Here is a 13,138-nt window from a genome sequence, read left to right as displayed (position 1 = left end):
TCCCTAGGAATGTCCATCAGCCCACACAGGAGCCAGCTGCCTCTGAGATGAGGTCGCTGGATTAAAACAAACACCAGGCTTGCTATATAAGGACCAGGGGGCCCCTGGGCACCACCTTACCAGGAATCCCAGGTAGGCTCACTCCTCTTTATGTCTGTGTGTGCTTACAGGTCTGCCTTACTGTGTGCCCGCTGGCCATCTGCTTAACCTCTCTGGGCTCAGCCGACCCATTTTCACAAAGGGGAGAAGGACAACCAAGGTCAATGTGACAGCTCAGGGACAGGGCTCGATTTAAAAGCTGCCTCAATCCCAGGCTGTCCCCTGGAGATCCTGCTGGTTCAGCTTCATCATCAGGGACTAGGAGGACCAGCACTGGGGTGGATGCCCCAAGTCTTTCCCACACCAAGATTCACAGAACCTTTATTTCTCTCCAACCTTGGAGAGGGAGACCCTCCCTACTTCACAGTCACCACTCAGGTCCTTGAGTCCCCTCACCTGTCCGCTGGGCTCCTTCCCAAACAATTCTGAGGCACATCAAGGGGATGAGACAAGCAACCTGGAAACCCTCTCTCCCTCAGGGCTACCTGAAGCCATGTTCTCTGCGGGGACCATCTGCAGCCTGCTGCTCCTCAGTGTGCTCTGGGTGGACGTGGCCATGGCAGGCTCCAGCTTCCTGAGCCCCGAACATCAGAAAGCCCAGGTGAGCCCCACATTCTGACGGGGGAGGAAGGTCTTGCCCCACTTAGCAACAGTCACGTGACCTGGGGCAGCAGCTCCACCTCTCCAGGCCTGTGCCTCTCCCAGAACACAAAGGAGGGCTCTAGGATTGGCCTGATTCTGTTTCTAGAAGGACACAGGGCGGGGGGGGGGGGGGGGACGACTCAGGACCCAAACAGAACTCTCTCCTCTCCAGCAAAGAAAGGAGTCCAAGAAGCCACCAGCCAAACTGCAGCCCAGAGCTATCGATGGCTGGCTCCACCAAGAGGACACAGACCAGGCGGATGGCGCAGAGGACGAGTTGGAGATCCGGGTTGGTGCTTCTGCATTTTATGCATCTGTGGCTGTGAAGCAGGGGAAGGGGCCAGGACAGGAACAGGTAGCTAAGAACAAGGGCTCAAGGATTATAAACTGTAACTGTAAATCAGCACCGAGATAGCTGAGCTTTGCACTGGGCTCTACAAGGTTTTTGGTCAGAGAATATTGTCGCCAAGTACCTGCTACAAGAGCGTGGGAACGTGAGTAGCCCGCCCCGCCCCAACCGCAGAGAGAAGGTGCTGGAGGTCTGCAGGCTGCAGAGGCAGCTGGTGAGCACAGAGCCAAGGCACCAGGAGTAAGAGCTGTGGGCGGGAGTGCTCCAGACAGAACCCTGGACAGGGGAGCTGGCTGCCAGCCCAGGCTCTAGCACTGACCTCACCTGCAGAAAGGACGGAGCAGGGCGGGCTGGTCTTTGCTCTCACGTATCTTGCACAGGAAAGGAAGACCTGAGACAGTTCCAGACGAGGAGGGAGAAGGGGATTTTACAGGGCCAGTCGGTGCAACCTCCCCAGGCTGGCTGGGGGTCCGTGCCCAGGGGGACACCCCTCTGGAGCTACCCTGGGATTCTTCTGGGGTACTTCCTGATGGCAGTTACCATACAGCTGTGCCTGGAGCTGTGATCTCCTCCAACAATTGTTCTACTTCTATTTTTTTGTGATGCTGGGATCCAGCCCAGGACCCCACACATGCCAGGCCAGGGGTCTACCCCGAAGCTGCACCCCAGCCATGGTCTCCCTCATTCCATGCCATTTAATCTCTACCACAACCTGTGGGGTAAGCAAGGTGACACTAAAATCCACACTGTGCAGACAGGAAGCAGAAGTTCAGAGAGGTGAACTCACTTGCCCAAGGTGCCAGGGCCAACATGGCAGAGATGGAGCCCGAGGTCAGGACTGGGTGCAGCCCCGCCCTCCTCTCTTCCTCCTCCTTGATCTGGCGACCACACAGGGAACATGATGGCCTAGGAGTGGCCTCTGCGGCCTGAGAAACAAGGACGCGAGTCCTCCCCTCGGCCTCCTTTACCTGTTCCCACCCTTCTCTCTGGTCAAAGGCCAATGACAACCTCAAGCTCTCCAAACCCTTCTCTGCTCCTCACTAGGACCCAGGCGTATTCTCAGCCCCCGAGGCTCCTAAGGGAATGGCGTGAATCCTTCAGCCAAGCCCAGGAATCATTCCTGTGGCTCAGCCAGCCCCAGCTAGGGGACAGCCACCCAGTCGGCAGAATTCTCTGCCTTAGTGCAAATGGTGACAGGGTCCGGGATGACATGAACATGGCCCACAGTCAGCACCCCTCGATTCCCAAGAACACTGCAAGGTGACCTGACCATACACAGTGGTCACAGGGGTAGAAAAAAACTGTCTATCAGCAGGAGGGACAGGAGGGACCTGAAGACCCCAGTCCCTAAAGAAACCAGCCCTGCACCCCACTCAGCTTTGCAGTGAGACCAAGCCTGCAGAGGGAAGGGGCGGCCATTCCCTGTGGCCACTCCCAGAGCCTCTTTACCCACGGGAACCTGAGCCCACCTGGTATGGACTCAGGCCTGGGTGGGTCTTAGGTCTGGCTCTAGTCCTTGCCCTCAACTGCCTCTGTGGCCTCGGGCAGGCTGTCCAGCCTCTCTGGGATCCTGCTGTGAGGACTAGCCCAGGCTCCCTTCCAGCACTAAGATTCCATCACCCACCCATTCAGACACTGGGTGACCACCACAGCCAGGCACCAAGGTGACCACCAGCAAGGAGAAAGGTACCGTGCCTGCTCTCCAGAGAGATCTACGATATAGCCACAAAAGTAGTTCATTCCCATCCACCCCAGAGGGTGTGAGCCCCAGTAAACCATCCCAGAAGATGGCTTGGAAACAGGGAAGGGGGACAGTCTCCCCCTAAGAAGAAAAGATCTGGCCTGGAGCATCTTTCTGGGAAAAAAATCAGCATCCAGTTTCATTTCCTGGGCCTGGGGGAGGAGCAGCTGGGGGAGGAGCAGGAGGAAGCACAAGGAAGCACAGAGAAAGGTGGGCCAGAACCTCAGCCAGGCTAGTGGCCTGCATGCTGGGAACACCCTGCCCCGCAAAGCTCCCCACTGGCCTGAAATGCGACCACCACCAGTGATTCAATCTTGCCCAAATTATAAGGGGGTGGGAACGCATTCTAGGAGACCTCCTTGAGGCTAGGGCCAGGATACATGAGAGAGGCTGGTGAATGTCCTCAAGATAGCAGCCAGGAGAACCCAGCTTCCTCCAGTGAGGGGACATGCTAGGGGGAGGGGCGGGGCGAGACCCTGACGCCCCTGCTCTACCCCCAGTTCAATGCCCCCTTTGACATGGCAATCAAGCTGTTTGGGGCTCAGTACCAGCAGCACAGCCGGGCCCTGAGGAAGTTTCTTCAGGACATCCTTTGGGAAGAGGCCAAAGGTGAGTCTTTTCCTGGGTCAGGTTAATCCCTTTGCCTTGAAATCCTAAATGGGAGCTGAGCCCACCAGAGCCTGCTTGCTGGGTGACACAAGACACCTCCTTCCCCAACTCTGCCCCTCCAACAGCTTCCCCAAATCCCTGCAGGAAGCAGCCAGGCTGGTCCTGGAGAGCCACACGGAGTGGAGTGAGCTTTTCAAAGCCTTTGTCAAAGAACACCATGTTGCAAGCACTGGCACCTTAGCCAGCTCTGGGGCCCAGGGGAGCCTTGACTCCTTAAAGTGGCTCCAGATCCCATCATGAATACATATGGCCACCTGGCATGACAGCACCTTGCCCATGTAACTTCACATCACATGGGAATTGGGGCCACAGCTGCCTTCAGAAGAGGCTCCACAGCCAGATATGCAAAGGATTCTGGATTCATTCTGAATCCCCAAGTATCTGGTAAAAGACCCCAGCTTGTCCCTGAGGGGGCAGAGCACCAGCCTCTGGAGGTGCACATGACAATCTGCCATACTCCTTCCTCACAAACATGCACCCCAATGTGATGCAGGCTGGGGGTGCTCACCCTGCTGCACAGACCAGAATCACACTCCACACTCCAACACCACCTCCCAACTCCAAGGACAATGTCCCCATCCCCGTCACCACATCACCTCCCCCATCACACTGTGGAAGGCCAGCAGGAGGGTAGCCTGGAGTTGTGACCCAACCTCTTGCTTTTCAGAGGCCCTGGCTGACCAGTGACCACCTCCAAGATGGGCCTGCTCTTAGCTTTCCTCCCAATCTGGCATTCAGATTGCTTCTGCAACGACCCCCAGTCCTCCTGTACTAGGTTTGAGTGAATAAAACCTCACACTTTCACTTATGCCAAATGTTCAAAAGGAGGATTTATTTCACACCAAAAAAAAGAAAGAAAATTTCATGTTTTATTAAAAAAAAAAAAAAAAAAAAAAAAAAAAAATCTTAGTCCATGGTCAATGGGAAGAGAAAAGAACACACCAACGCCCAGAAACCGAAATTAAACCTGCCTGTTCAAGCAGGTCAAGTGGAGGAGTGTGTGACGGGGTCCTGGAAGAGGAGGAGCAGGGGGAAGAGGGGGACAGGGCCTTGCGCCTCCACACGAGCGCCCCCTCAAGGCTTCAAAGCTGCACTGGAGCTGATCGGCAACCAGCAATATCTGTTATGAACACACAAGCCTTAGGTGACAGGGGAGTCGACTCACATTCCAGATCAGTCACAGGGCGATTAAAATAGGACCATGAGAAAGTTCCAGAATAAACCTGAAGTTAGATATCAAGGAGGTGCTTAACAACGCCTCTCAGGCCTGCCAGACAGGGCTACATGGACCTCCCCTCCTTCCTCCCCATGCTTGGACCAAGATCTGGGCATGGCTGGCCATCACCTGGCTTATGTTACTGGCACCAGGTAGCTACCACCAAACACTGCCCCAAGTCCAGCTCACAGAAGAGATGAGCCCTGACCCTTTGATCCCACCTCTGAATTCCACTCAAGACCCTACTCTCCCCAGGAAGAACATCACCGTCAGTCACGTGCACATTCATGAACGTCTGAGAGCCAATTTCCTAGTGCTGGCGACAATAAATGGGCCACATGAGGGGGAGCCCAAAGATAAGCCCCTTCCAAACTCCCAATGCAGACAAATGAGCCCCAGGGCACTCTGCAGATACCAGATGGGGGTGACACGCACACCCTGGAAAACTTCTATGACAGAGGGCTTAGGGGCCACGTTCTGCTCCAGGAACACTCCGGCCACCCCACAGCCAATGCCATGGCCACTGGCCAGACAGGGCAGACCCTCAATCTGCAATCCAACTGCCACCCCTGCAGAGGAACCATGTGGTCCGTGCGTCCTTATCCCTCCTATCTGGAAAGACCCAGGAACCTGGGGCTCCAGCACCTCCACCACCTCCCAGCCCTTCCAAGTGCTGACACAACACAGCCTAGAGGCACGCGGATCCTGTCCCTGCACCTTAGCCCAGCACAGCGCCAGGTGGCCTGCACACAGGACAAGGCCAGGAACACACCAAAAAAGGTGTCCTGTTTCCATTCCCCCATCTCTCCTGCCCCAGTCCTGTGGTCAACCCCATCTGTCCCCTAGGCATACGTATACCCTCCCATCTCCAGGACAAGTACCTAGGTGCCTGACCAGGTGACAATCGGTGGCTTCCTTGCTCCCAAAAGCATCCGTCTCAGCCTCAGTAACAATCACGAGGCTGGGGGTAGCTGAAGGGACTAGGCAGTCAGTGAGGTAGCAAGAGGGCAGGAAGAAGCTGAAGTAGAGGGAAGGGCCTCCCCTACTCCGAGGGCACCTGAACACTGACGCAGAGACCCACACACTAAGCCAGACAGCCCCGGATCTTGCCCACAGCCCTCCCTGATGTGGCCCCAGTATGGTCCAAGCAGCCCAGGAAATCAACTGACCTGGTGAAAAACCACACAGTGACTGGGCTTGGATGAGGATGGGGGTGGGGACCTGGCCCTGGAAGGACTCCTGGTCACCTGATGCTCCCCTGCCCCCTGCAAAGGCAAGACCTTGCCTATGCCTCCCCCACATGCAGCTCGCTCACTGGAGCAGCGGCACCCAGACTCGGGCCTCTCGGCACGGCCAGGAGGCCCCAGGTGGTGCAAAGCTGGGGGCTTTGGACTCAGCCAGAACAGAAGGACCAGCCCCAAGATCCAGACCCACACACTGAACACCACAGGGTACCTGGCAAAGGCTCAGGCACAGAGGAGGCACTCAGTGACCCCAGCAGCCACCACTGACTTGCCCTGCGCCAGGCACCACTCTCACGTCTGCGCACATCAGCGTGATCTCAGTTCACCTTCACAGCTAGCCTCTTTGGTTAGGAGAAACTGAAAGTTTGGAGAACACAGTGATCTTCCCAAGGCCACACAGCACCTACAGCAGCCTCTCAGGTGCAAGTTCCTCCCATCTGACTCCTCCAACTCCCAGTCAGCATTGCTTCCTGGCCCTGCTGCTGGTATCACTCTAACCCTGTTCCTTTCCTGTTCCTATGTTAGTTTTCTTAACACACCTCATGGGATTTTTTTTTTTTTTTTTTTGGTACTGAGAATTGAACCCAGGGGTGCTCTACCACTGAGCCTCACCTCCAGCCCTTTTTTAAAATTCTGATACAATGACTAAGTTACTGAGGCTAGCCTCGAACTTCAGATCCTCCTTCCCCAGCATCCAGAGTCACTGAGATTACAGGTGTGCACCACCATGCCCAGCTCTTCATGCATTATTTAATGATACCATCAACTTAAGGGTCTCTGAAGTGGGGTGTAAGTACCCCTAGGGTGGGCAAGACTATGTGCTCAAGAAAAAAAAATATCCATGTGAAAAAATTTCTTGTCAGGTGTGGTAGTACATGCCTGTAATCCCAGCAAGTGCGGAGGCTGATGCAGGAGGATGGCAAGTACAAAGGCAGCCTCAGCAACTCAGCGAGACACTGTCTGAAAATAAAAAATAAAAAGAGCTGGGAAAGTGGGGTTGAGGTTAAGCACCCCTGGGTTCAATCCCCAGTAGGAAAAAAAAAAATGTTTCTTGTTTTGTGATCAGTACAACAGGGCACATATTCAACTTACCACACACTGAGAGGTGTGTGCTCACTCTCCCATGACCATGCACCAACAGAAGAGGTGAGGCGCCCACACTAGGCAACCTTCCTGAACCCACACCCTCTTTAAACCACACTGAGGAGCACTGACAGGGACCAGTGGGGCTGCTGTTCTATTGCTCCAACCCCTTGGCCATTCGTCCTTATTTAATACAAATAAATGATGCGAGGGGCTGGGGTTGTAGCTCAGTGGTAGAGTGCCTGCCTCGCACATGTGAGGCACTGGGTTCGATCCTCAGCACCACATAAAAATAAATAAAGATATTGTGGAAAAAAATAAAAAATAAATGATGCGAAAAAAAACAAAGTGCCAACAGTAAATGATCAGCATCAACCCTAAACTCACCCCATAAAGGAAGATGGACACACCAGGAGAGCCCCAGGCAGAACAGCACTGAGCAGACAGCTGAACGTGTCTGACCGGGAAGGAACAGATTCAAAGTCACAGAACATGCTGGAAACACATTATGGACAATGTGTGAGGTGCGGCTAGAGCACAGGCCCAGCCTCCCTGGAGCACTGTTGCGGAGCCTTCCTCTGCACGAGTAGCCTTCCCTCCTAGCCACGAGCTGTGTCCAGGAGCACCAGGAACAGGGGTTGGGGTGCAGCTCCAGGCACAGCGCCAGGCCCTGGGCCGGTCCCAGCACCCAAACAACAAGGCCCACCAGCAACACCTTCATCTAACTGCCTGCCAACAGTGAAAGAGAAGTTCCTCCAGCTTTCCACCAAAAGCACTGGAGAGACCACCCCATCACACCCCCGTCCTGGAGTTTCCCTCCTCCACTGCTCTCCTTCAAGTAGGGAATGTCACCTATGTCCTCTGCACTGCTAGGAAGCCACAGCACATCCATGTTTCTAGGCAGCACTCTAGGAAGGTACAACCTGTTCTCACATCCGGTTTAATTTTACAGCAAGGCACGCAGACTTGGAATGTCTCCCAACATCAGATGCCCAGGTCACAAAGCCGGCCAACTCTGGGCTAACCTCTGCATCACTCACAGAACTCTGGACAGACATGGACACACGGGACTTGGAGAGAGGATCCACTACTTTATTCCAGAAAGAAATGGCGAAGTGGGGGAGAGGCACAGAGGCACCCTGGCAGCGAGTAAGAGCCATCAAGCCAGCCATCCACCAACAGAACCTAACACAAGGCCAAACCGCCGCCAGCCCCACCGAGGTAAGGTCTCACCGTGTGACCCGCATACACAACAGTCCTAAGTCCTGGGAGAAAGCGGGCAGACAGCACCCTGTGCTCTTCCTCGGCAGGGGACTGACCTCAGAGACATCACGCAGTCCACCTCACAAGCAGGCAGTGCTGACTTACAGGGGTTGTCCTTGAAGGACGTGGCTATGCTACTGTTCACCTGGGTGATAGTAAAGCATTCTGATAGACTTGGCAGCTTCCTAAATATTTCCAACAAGCGACTGAGGCCCCCAATTTCCCCATACTGGCAACTTTGAGGCACAAAAACACCGAGGAGATGGACGGACACCGAGGCCTGCTTCCCAGGCCAGCTACTGTGTTGCAGGGGCACGGTACACATTGCACAAAGGAAATAGTAAATCCATCCCCTTCAGCTTACAGGTTCAGATGTGCCTTCGAGAAACACCTAGAGGAATCCACAGTAAGAGACTGCTTGAACGATGTAAGCTTCCAATAAACTGCAGATAAGGGTGAGGACCCTTTTGAACAAAGCTCAGGAGTCCACTCACACTTGACCTCTGGCCATCGTAACCTCTGGGGCCTGTGAGGCACACACCTTTCCAAGGCACAGCAGAGAGCAGAGCAGAGCTCTGAACTTGAGATGACTCGGCTGCTCCAAGTCCAAGGGGAGGCCCTCTCCTAAAACACACACAGAGCAGAGATGGCAAAGGCAAGGGACACCAGGAGAGACACAGGCCTGCTCATGCTGCACCACCCCAGGGAGCCCCGAGAACTCTGTGAATTCAGCTGTCCACCTGGGTGAGCCCTCAAAGGGTAACTGTGTGGCCAAGCAATCCAGAGAGAGCAGGAGCAGCTGGTCCCCTAGCACCCAGTTGGCAGGGACCTCATGCTGCAGACTCAACCCTAACCCTTTACCACACCAAGCAGGAGCCCTGGGGCTTCTGTAAGTGCTCTTCCTCAGTGCCACAGTCTGTCCTGCACCTCCGCCAGCCGGCACTTCCCAAGGACAACGAGCACCCACTGCATCCCTCCATACTTGTATGGTGGAACCAGAGCGCGGCGACAATCCTCCCACTTATGCCCACACTGGAGTCGACAAGGGAACAGTGACAGGCAAATGCGAGAGCTATCCAGGGAAGGGTGCAGCCTCGCTGGTTCCCAGAAACAAACCTCGGAGCAGTAAGTTTTCCCAAGACATTTCCCACAAGGGAGTCCATTTCCATAACTGAGAAGCAGGAGCCCAGCTGCACGCCCACGTGTGCTGGGGCGAGCAGGAGGCGACTTTATTCACACACTGCTTAAAACACAGGCTGCAGGGAACAGAGACTCGGACTGGCACACTCTAGATCCTCGGTCACACTCTGCTCTTGCTGACTGCCCTGGAGCACCCTGGCTGGCAGGCAGAGCCCAGATGCTGTTCCCGCAGCACCTACCCTCCGCGGCCACCGGTCCACCAGCCAGAAGCTGAAGCCTTGAGGCGAGGTCGCGAGCAGACAGCCTGTCCTGGTTCCCTCTGTCCCAGTGGGCTCTGCAGACACATCCTTGACCCAGGACACAGGTGGGGCTGGAGGGCAGCCTATGTTCTGAGGGACCACTGGTCGCCCTGCAGGGTCTGGAAGAGAGAAGGAAGATGGTTCCAGGCCAAGTTCATTAAGCACAAGTCAGGCATCAAGCTCACGTGTTCACATTGTCTAGGTTAAGATAAGGCAGCCAAAGACCTTCTTCTCCTGATTTTTACAGAGCACATCATGTGAATCTCATGACCTTTCCTGGGCGACTCCTGAGGGCACCCTCCTTGCTCAGAGGTTGTAGAGGCGGCTGGTGTTCTCACGCAAGGTGGCCAGTGTGCGGGAGAGCGGCTCGTCTTTGACCCTGGCAATCTCTCGGACCGTGTGCAGGGCTAGGCCCGGGTGGGCATACTGGCAAAGGCTCTTGGGAACCTGGAAGACACCAAACATTCAGAACATCGCTGTGCTTTCTGTGCACAGCCGGAACGCAGGACTCCCTCCCGTCCCTTCCCCAGCAAGGACCTCTTCGGGGCTGCCCTGCAGAGACCCCTTTACCTGCAGGTGCAGGGAGAGTCCTAGTCAGGGGGGCTCTGGGTGAGCAGGGTCCCACGCTTCCGTGGACTGCCCTCTACAGGGTAGGGCTTTGCACTGCCTGGAAGAGAGTGGTTACCCTTCAGCTTCTCAGCCCCCTTGACTTTCGGTTCTGCAGAGCAACAAGGAAACATCTACACAGCCCAGGGTGGGGCCTGGAAGTCACTGGGGCTCTGGCCCTGCCAACCCTAACGGATGACCACCACCCTCCCCACCCTCTCTCTTCAGTGCCTCGACTCAGCCTGAAGACACCCCTACCTGGCGAGGCAGGAAGTAAGGGGCATCCGTTTCCACAATGATTCTCTCCAGTGGAATCTGTTTCAGAGCATCCCGGGCCTCCCAGGCGGAGGAGTAGGTCAGGACTGCCGTGAAGCCCACCGACATGTTGGGAAAGTACTTCAACAGGGGCTCAATAACCGGGTAGCTGCCGGTGAAGCAATGCCTGTGGGGAGAGCTCTAGGTCAGGGCTTGCCCCCAGTGCCCTCAGCAGCAACCCTAAAGCTGGTCACCCCCTTTAGAAGTCCCAGAAACGGAGAGGCTGCATCCAAGGGAAGAATGCCACAGTAAGTACACACACAAGAGGGGGTTCCAACACCACCAGACCCAAGCTGCCACTGGGGGAGCGGTGCTCACGAGCCCCTCTCCTACTGCACAACACGATACAGCCACTTAAAATCACCACTGTGAACAACACACAGCAGCAGCACAAAGGAACCTAAAGAATTAAAACCAGTCCTCCCAAGTACGTAACAGTGAGGCCTACGCAGTCAGATGCGTCGGGAAAAAATGAACACACTGGAGAATGGGCCATAGGTGAATTTTCTTCTCTAAACATGCAGCTGTTTAATGCTCCTAGTGCAACATACGCAGTTACCCCATGTAAAAATTCAGGGCTTCCTCCAGCAACACCCTGTTGGGCTGAATTAGCCCTGATGTGCCTACCACCACTCACATTCCCTTAAAGTCAGCCCAAAAAGAGGCAATGAAAATCCAACCAGCCCATAAGAGCCGAGGGCCTATGTCCTTCTTCTGGGGTGCGCCACCTGCTCTGTCTCCTTAGGCACCCAAAAGGCAGCAGCAGAAGCCTGAAATTCCCACCTGCTCTTCTGCTTTGAGAAGGCCTCTTCTGGGCTCTGGACTCCCTTCTCGCCCATCATTAAGAAGTCAGCTCAGAGGCAGTAGGATCTAGGTTCAAAGCCAACCTCAGCAACTAAGCAAAACTCTAAGCAACTCAGCTAGACTGTGCCTCAGAATAAAATTAAAGAAAAGTGCTGGGGACGTGGTTTAGTGGTTAAGTACCTCTGGATGAATCACAAGTACAAAAAAAAAAAAAAAAAACAGCTCAGGCGTCACCTCCTGACCCATCCCATCCATGGCAAAATAAAGGCCCAACTGTGCACAGCCCAGCTCAGTCCACACTCAACATACACAAAAGCCCGAAGTGACCCAGGTGTATCTGGGCAGCTCTCCTGGGGCATCCCTGAGCCAGGCCACCACTGGTACACACAGGTGGTAGGAGTTCAAGGCAGCTTACCAAACTGAGCTGAAGAACTTAAAGGTGCCATTCAGATAAAACACACCTTGGACTTCAATGCTAACTGTGGGGGGAGGAGTTTTCAAATTCAAAACAGGAAAGAAGTATCTTTTCTGGTGCCCCAGAGTGCCATGTGCTGGACCCCACCACAGCCTCTCCTGGGGTCAGTGGTCCTCGTTTCTGAAAACTGAAATCCCCTTTCTGCCCACTGGCAGTTTCTGGGTATTAGCCCAAACCAAAGGCCAAATGAAGTCACTGTGAGCAAAAAACAGGTAAGTTTCTCAATCCTCAGAAGTTTCACATGGTTCAACTTAATACTTGACTCCTCAGAAAACACTCTGAATAAGACATAATATGGGTTCAGATCCCAAAGGGGCCTCAAAAAGAGAGAAGAAAAGACACACAACCACTGTGTTCCTCATTGAGCTCTCCTCTTTCCAACTAATGTCCCAGACAGGGAAGAGCCTCATGTCCCGCTGAAGCAGCAGCCTCCTGACCTATGGATCTTGTAGTCAGAGGGTACAAATTTTTTCATGATGTCCAACAGATCTTCATCAGCTTCTCGACAGTGAATGACCAAGGGCTTCTTTAGAGACACGGCTAGCTGCAGCTGTCTCTCAAATACCTGGGAGGAGACAAAGGGACAAACACCGGCGGCTTAGTGGCACTTCAGAGCCCACTGCCTCTTGAACCCCTGTGGTCCCCAATTCTCTATTTTCAAATGATATAACAGAGTGACGATCAGACACGTACTGGGTTTTTTCTATAGAGCTGGGGAGTGCTCCAAGCACCTGCAGTATACACAAGCTCCTACAGGAGGGGCTGCAGGAGCCCAGCAGGTGGGGAAGGCAAGTGACAGGCAGCTAGAAGCTGTAGTGCCAGAGTGCCAACAGGGAAGCAGGTGCCCAGTCACTGCTCACAAGGCTTACTTAGGATATAGTAGCAAGACAGGGATGGAGAACATAAAGGGCAAAGTTAATGTCCTGCACATGGCTGTGCCCACCTCTACTACCAAGAAGGTACCAACTTTCAAACCTTTCCCTATGCAAAAGGGCTGTACACTCACGTGCCCTCCAGCACAATGCCTGGTGGTTCTCAAAGAAATAAACACTATTTACTACAGCTTGCCTCCTTTGGTTGACCCAAGCTGGATACCCTTCTAGGTCAATACCTACACAGCCCTCCCATTCTTTTTTTTTTCTTTTTTTTTTTGGGGGGGGGGGATACGGAATACTCAGGGCACTCAGCCACTG

General features: G+C 54.3%; 2 protein-coding genes across 2 annotated transcripts in view; one reads left to right on the top strand and one right to left on the bottom strand.

Annotated features, from left to right (window-relative positions):
* Ghrl (ghrelin and obestatin prepropeptide) lies at positions 1 to 4,308 on the top strand. The gene is made up of 5 exons (XM_048787102.1): positions 1 to 132; positions 579 to 700; positions 914 to 1,030; positions 3,332 to 3,440; positions 4,168 to 4,308. Exons 2-5 carry the CDS (start codon positions 593 to 595, stop codon positions 4,185 to 4,187), a joined length of 354 nt encoding a protein of 117 aa, XP_048643059.1. The 5' UTR covers positions 1 to 132; positions 579 to 592; the 3' UTR covers positions 4,188 to 4,308.
* A 5,170-nt stretch (positions 4,309 to 9,478) lies between these two features.
* Positions 9,479 to 13,138, bottom strand: part of Tatdn2 (TatD DNase domain containing 2) — a 24,752-nt gene continuing 21,092 nt past the window's right edge. The window contains exons 5-8 of the mRNA XM_048786961.1: positions 12,383 to 12,510; positions 10,610 to 10,793; positions 10,017 to 10,192; positions 9,479 to 9,864 (exon numbers count right to left, since the gene is read on the bottom strand). Coding sequence (XP_048642918.1) covers positions 10,052 to 10,192; positions 10,610 to 10,793; positions 12,383 to 12,510 — 453 coding nt within the window. The 3' untranslated portion in view covers positions 9,479 to 9,864; positions 10,017 to 10,051. The remainder of the gene's footprint in view (positions 9,865 to 10,016; positions 10,193 to 10,609; positions 10,794 to 12,382; positions 12,511 to 13,138) is intronic.

Source organism: Marmota marmota, unplaced genomic scaffold (assembly GCF_001458135.2).
Source record: "Marmota marmota marmota unplaced genomic scaffold, marMar, whole genome shotgun sequence".
In the NCBI taxonomy this organism is placed as follows: domain Eukaryota; kingdom Metazoa; phylum Chordata; class Mammalia; order Rodentia; family Sciuridae; genus Marmota; species Marmota marmota.
Note: the sequence above shows the minus strand (reverse complement) of the source record. Positions and strands in the feature narration are given on the sequence as shown.

Bases quoted from the DNA above. Each gene is read 5' to 3' on its own strand.
- Ghrl (XM_048787102.1), top strand. From the start codon at position 593: ATGTTCTCTGCGGGGACCATCTGCAGCCTGCTGCTCCTCAGTGTGCTC. The intron at 701-913 runs GTGAGCCCCACA...TCTCCTCTCCAG, and splicing joins CCGAACATCAGAAAGCCCAG to CAAAGAAAGGAGTCCAAGAA. The intron at 3,441-4,167 runs GTGAGTCTTTTC...CTTGCTTTTCAG, and splicing joins CCTTTGGGAAGAGGCCAAAG to AGGCCCTGGCTGACCAGTGA.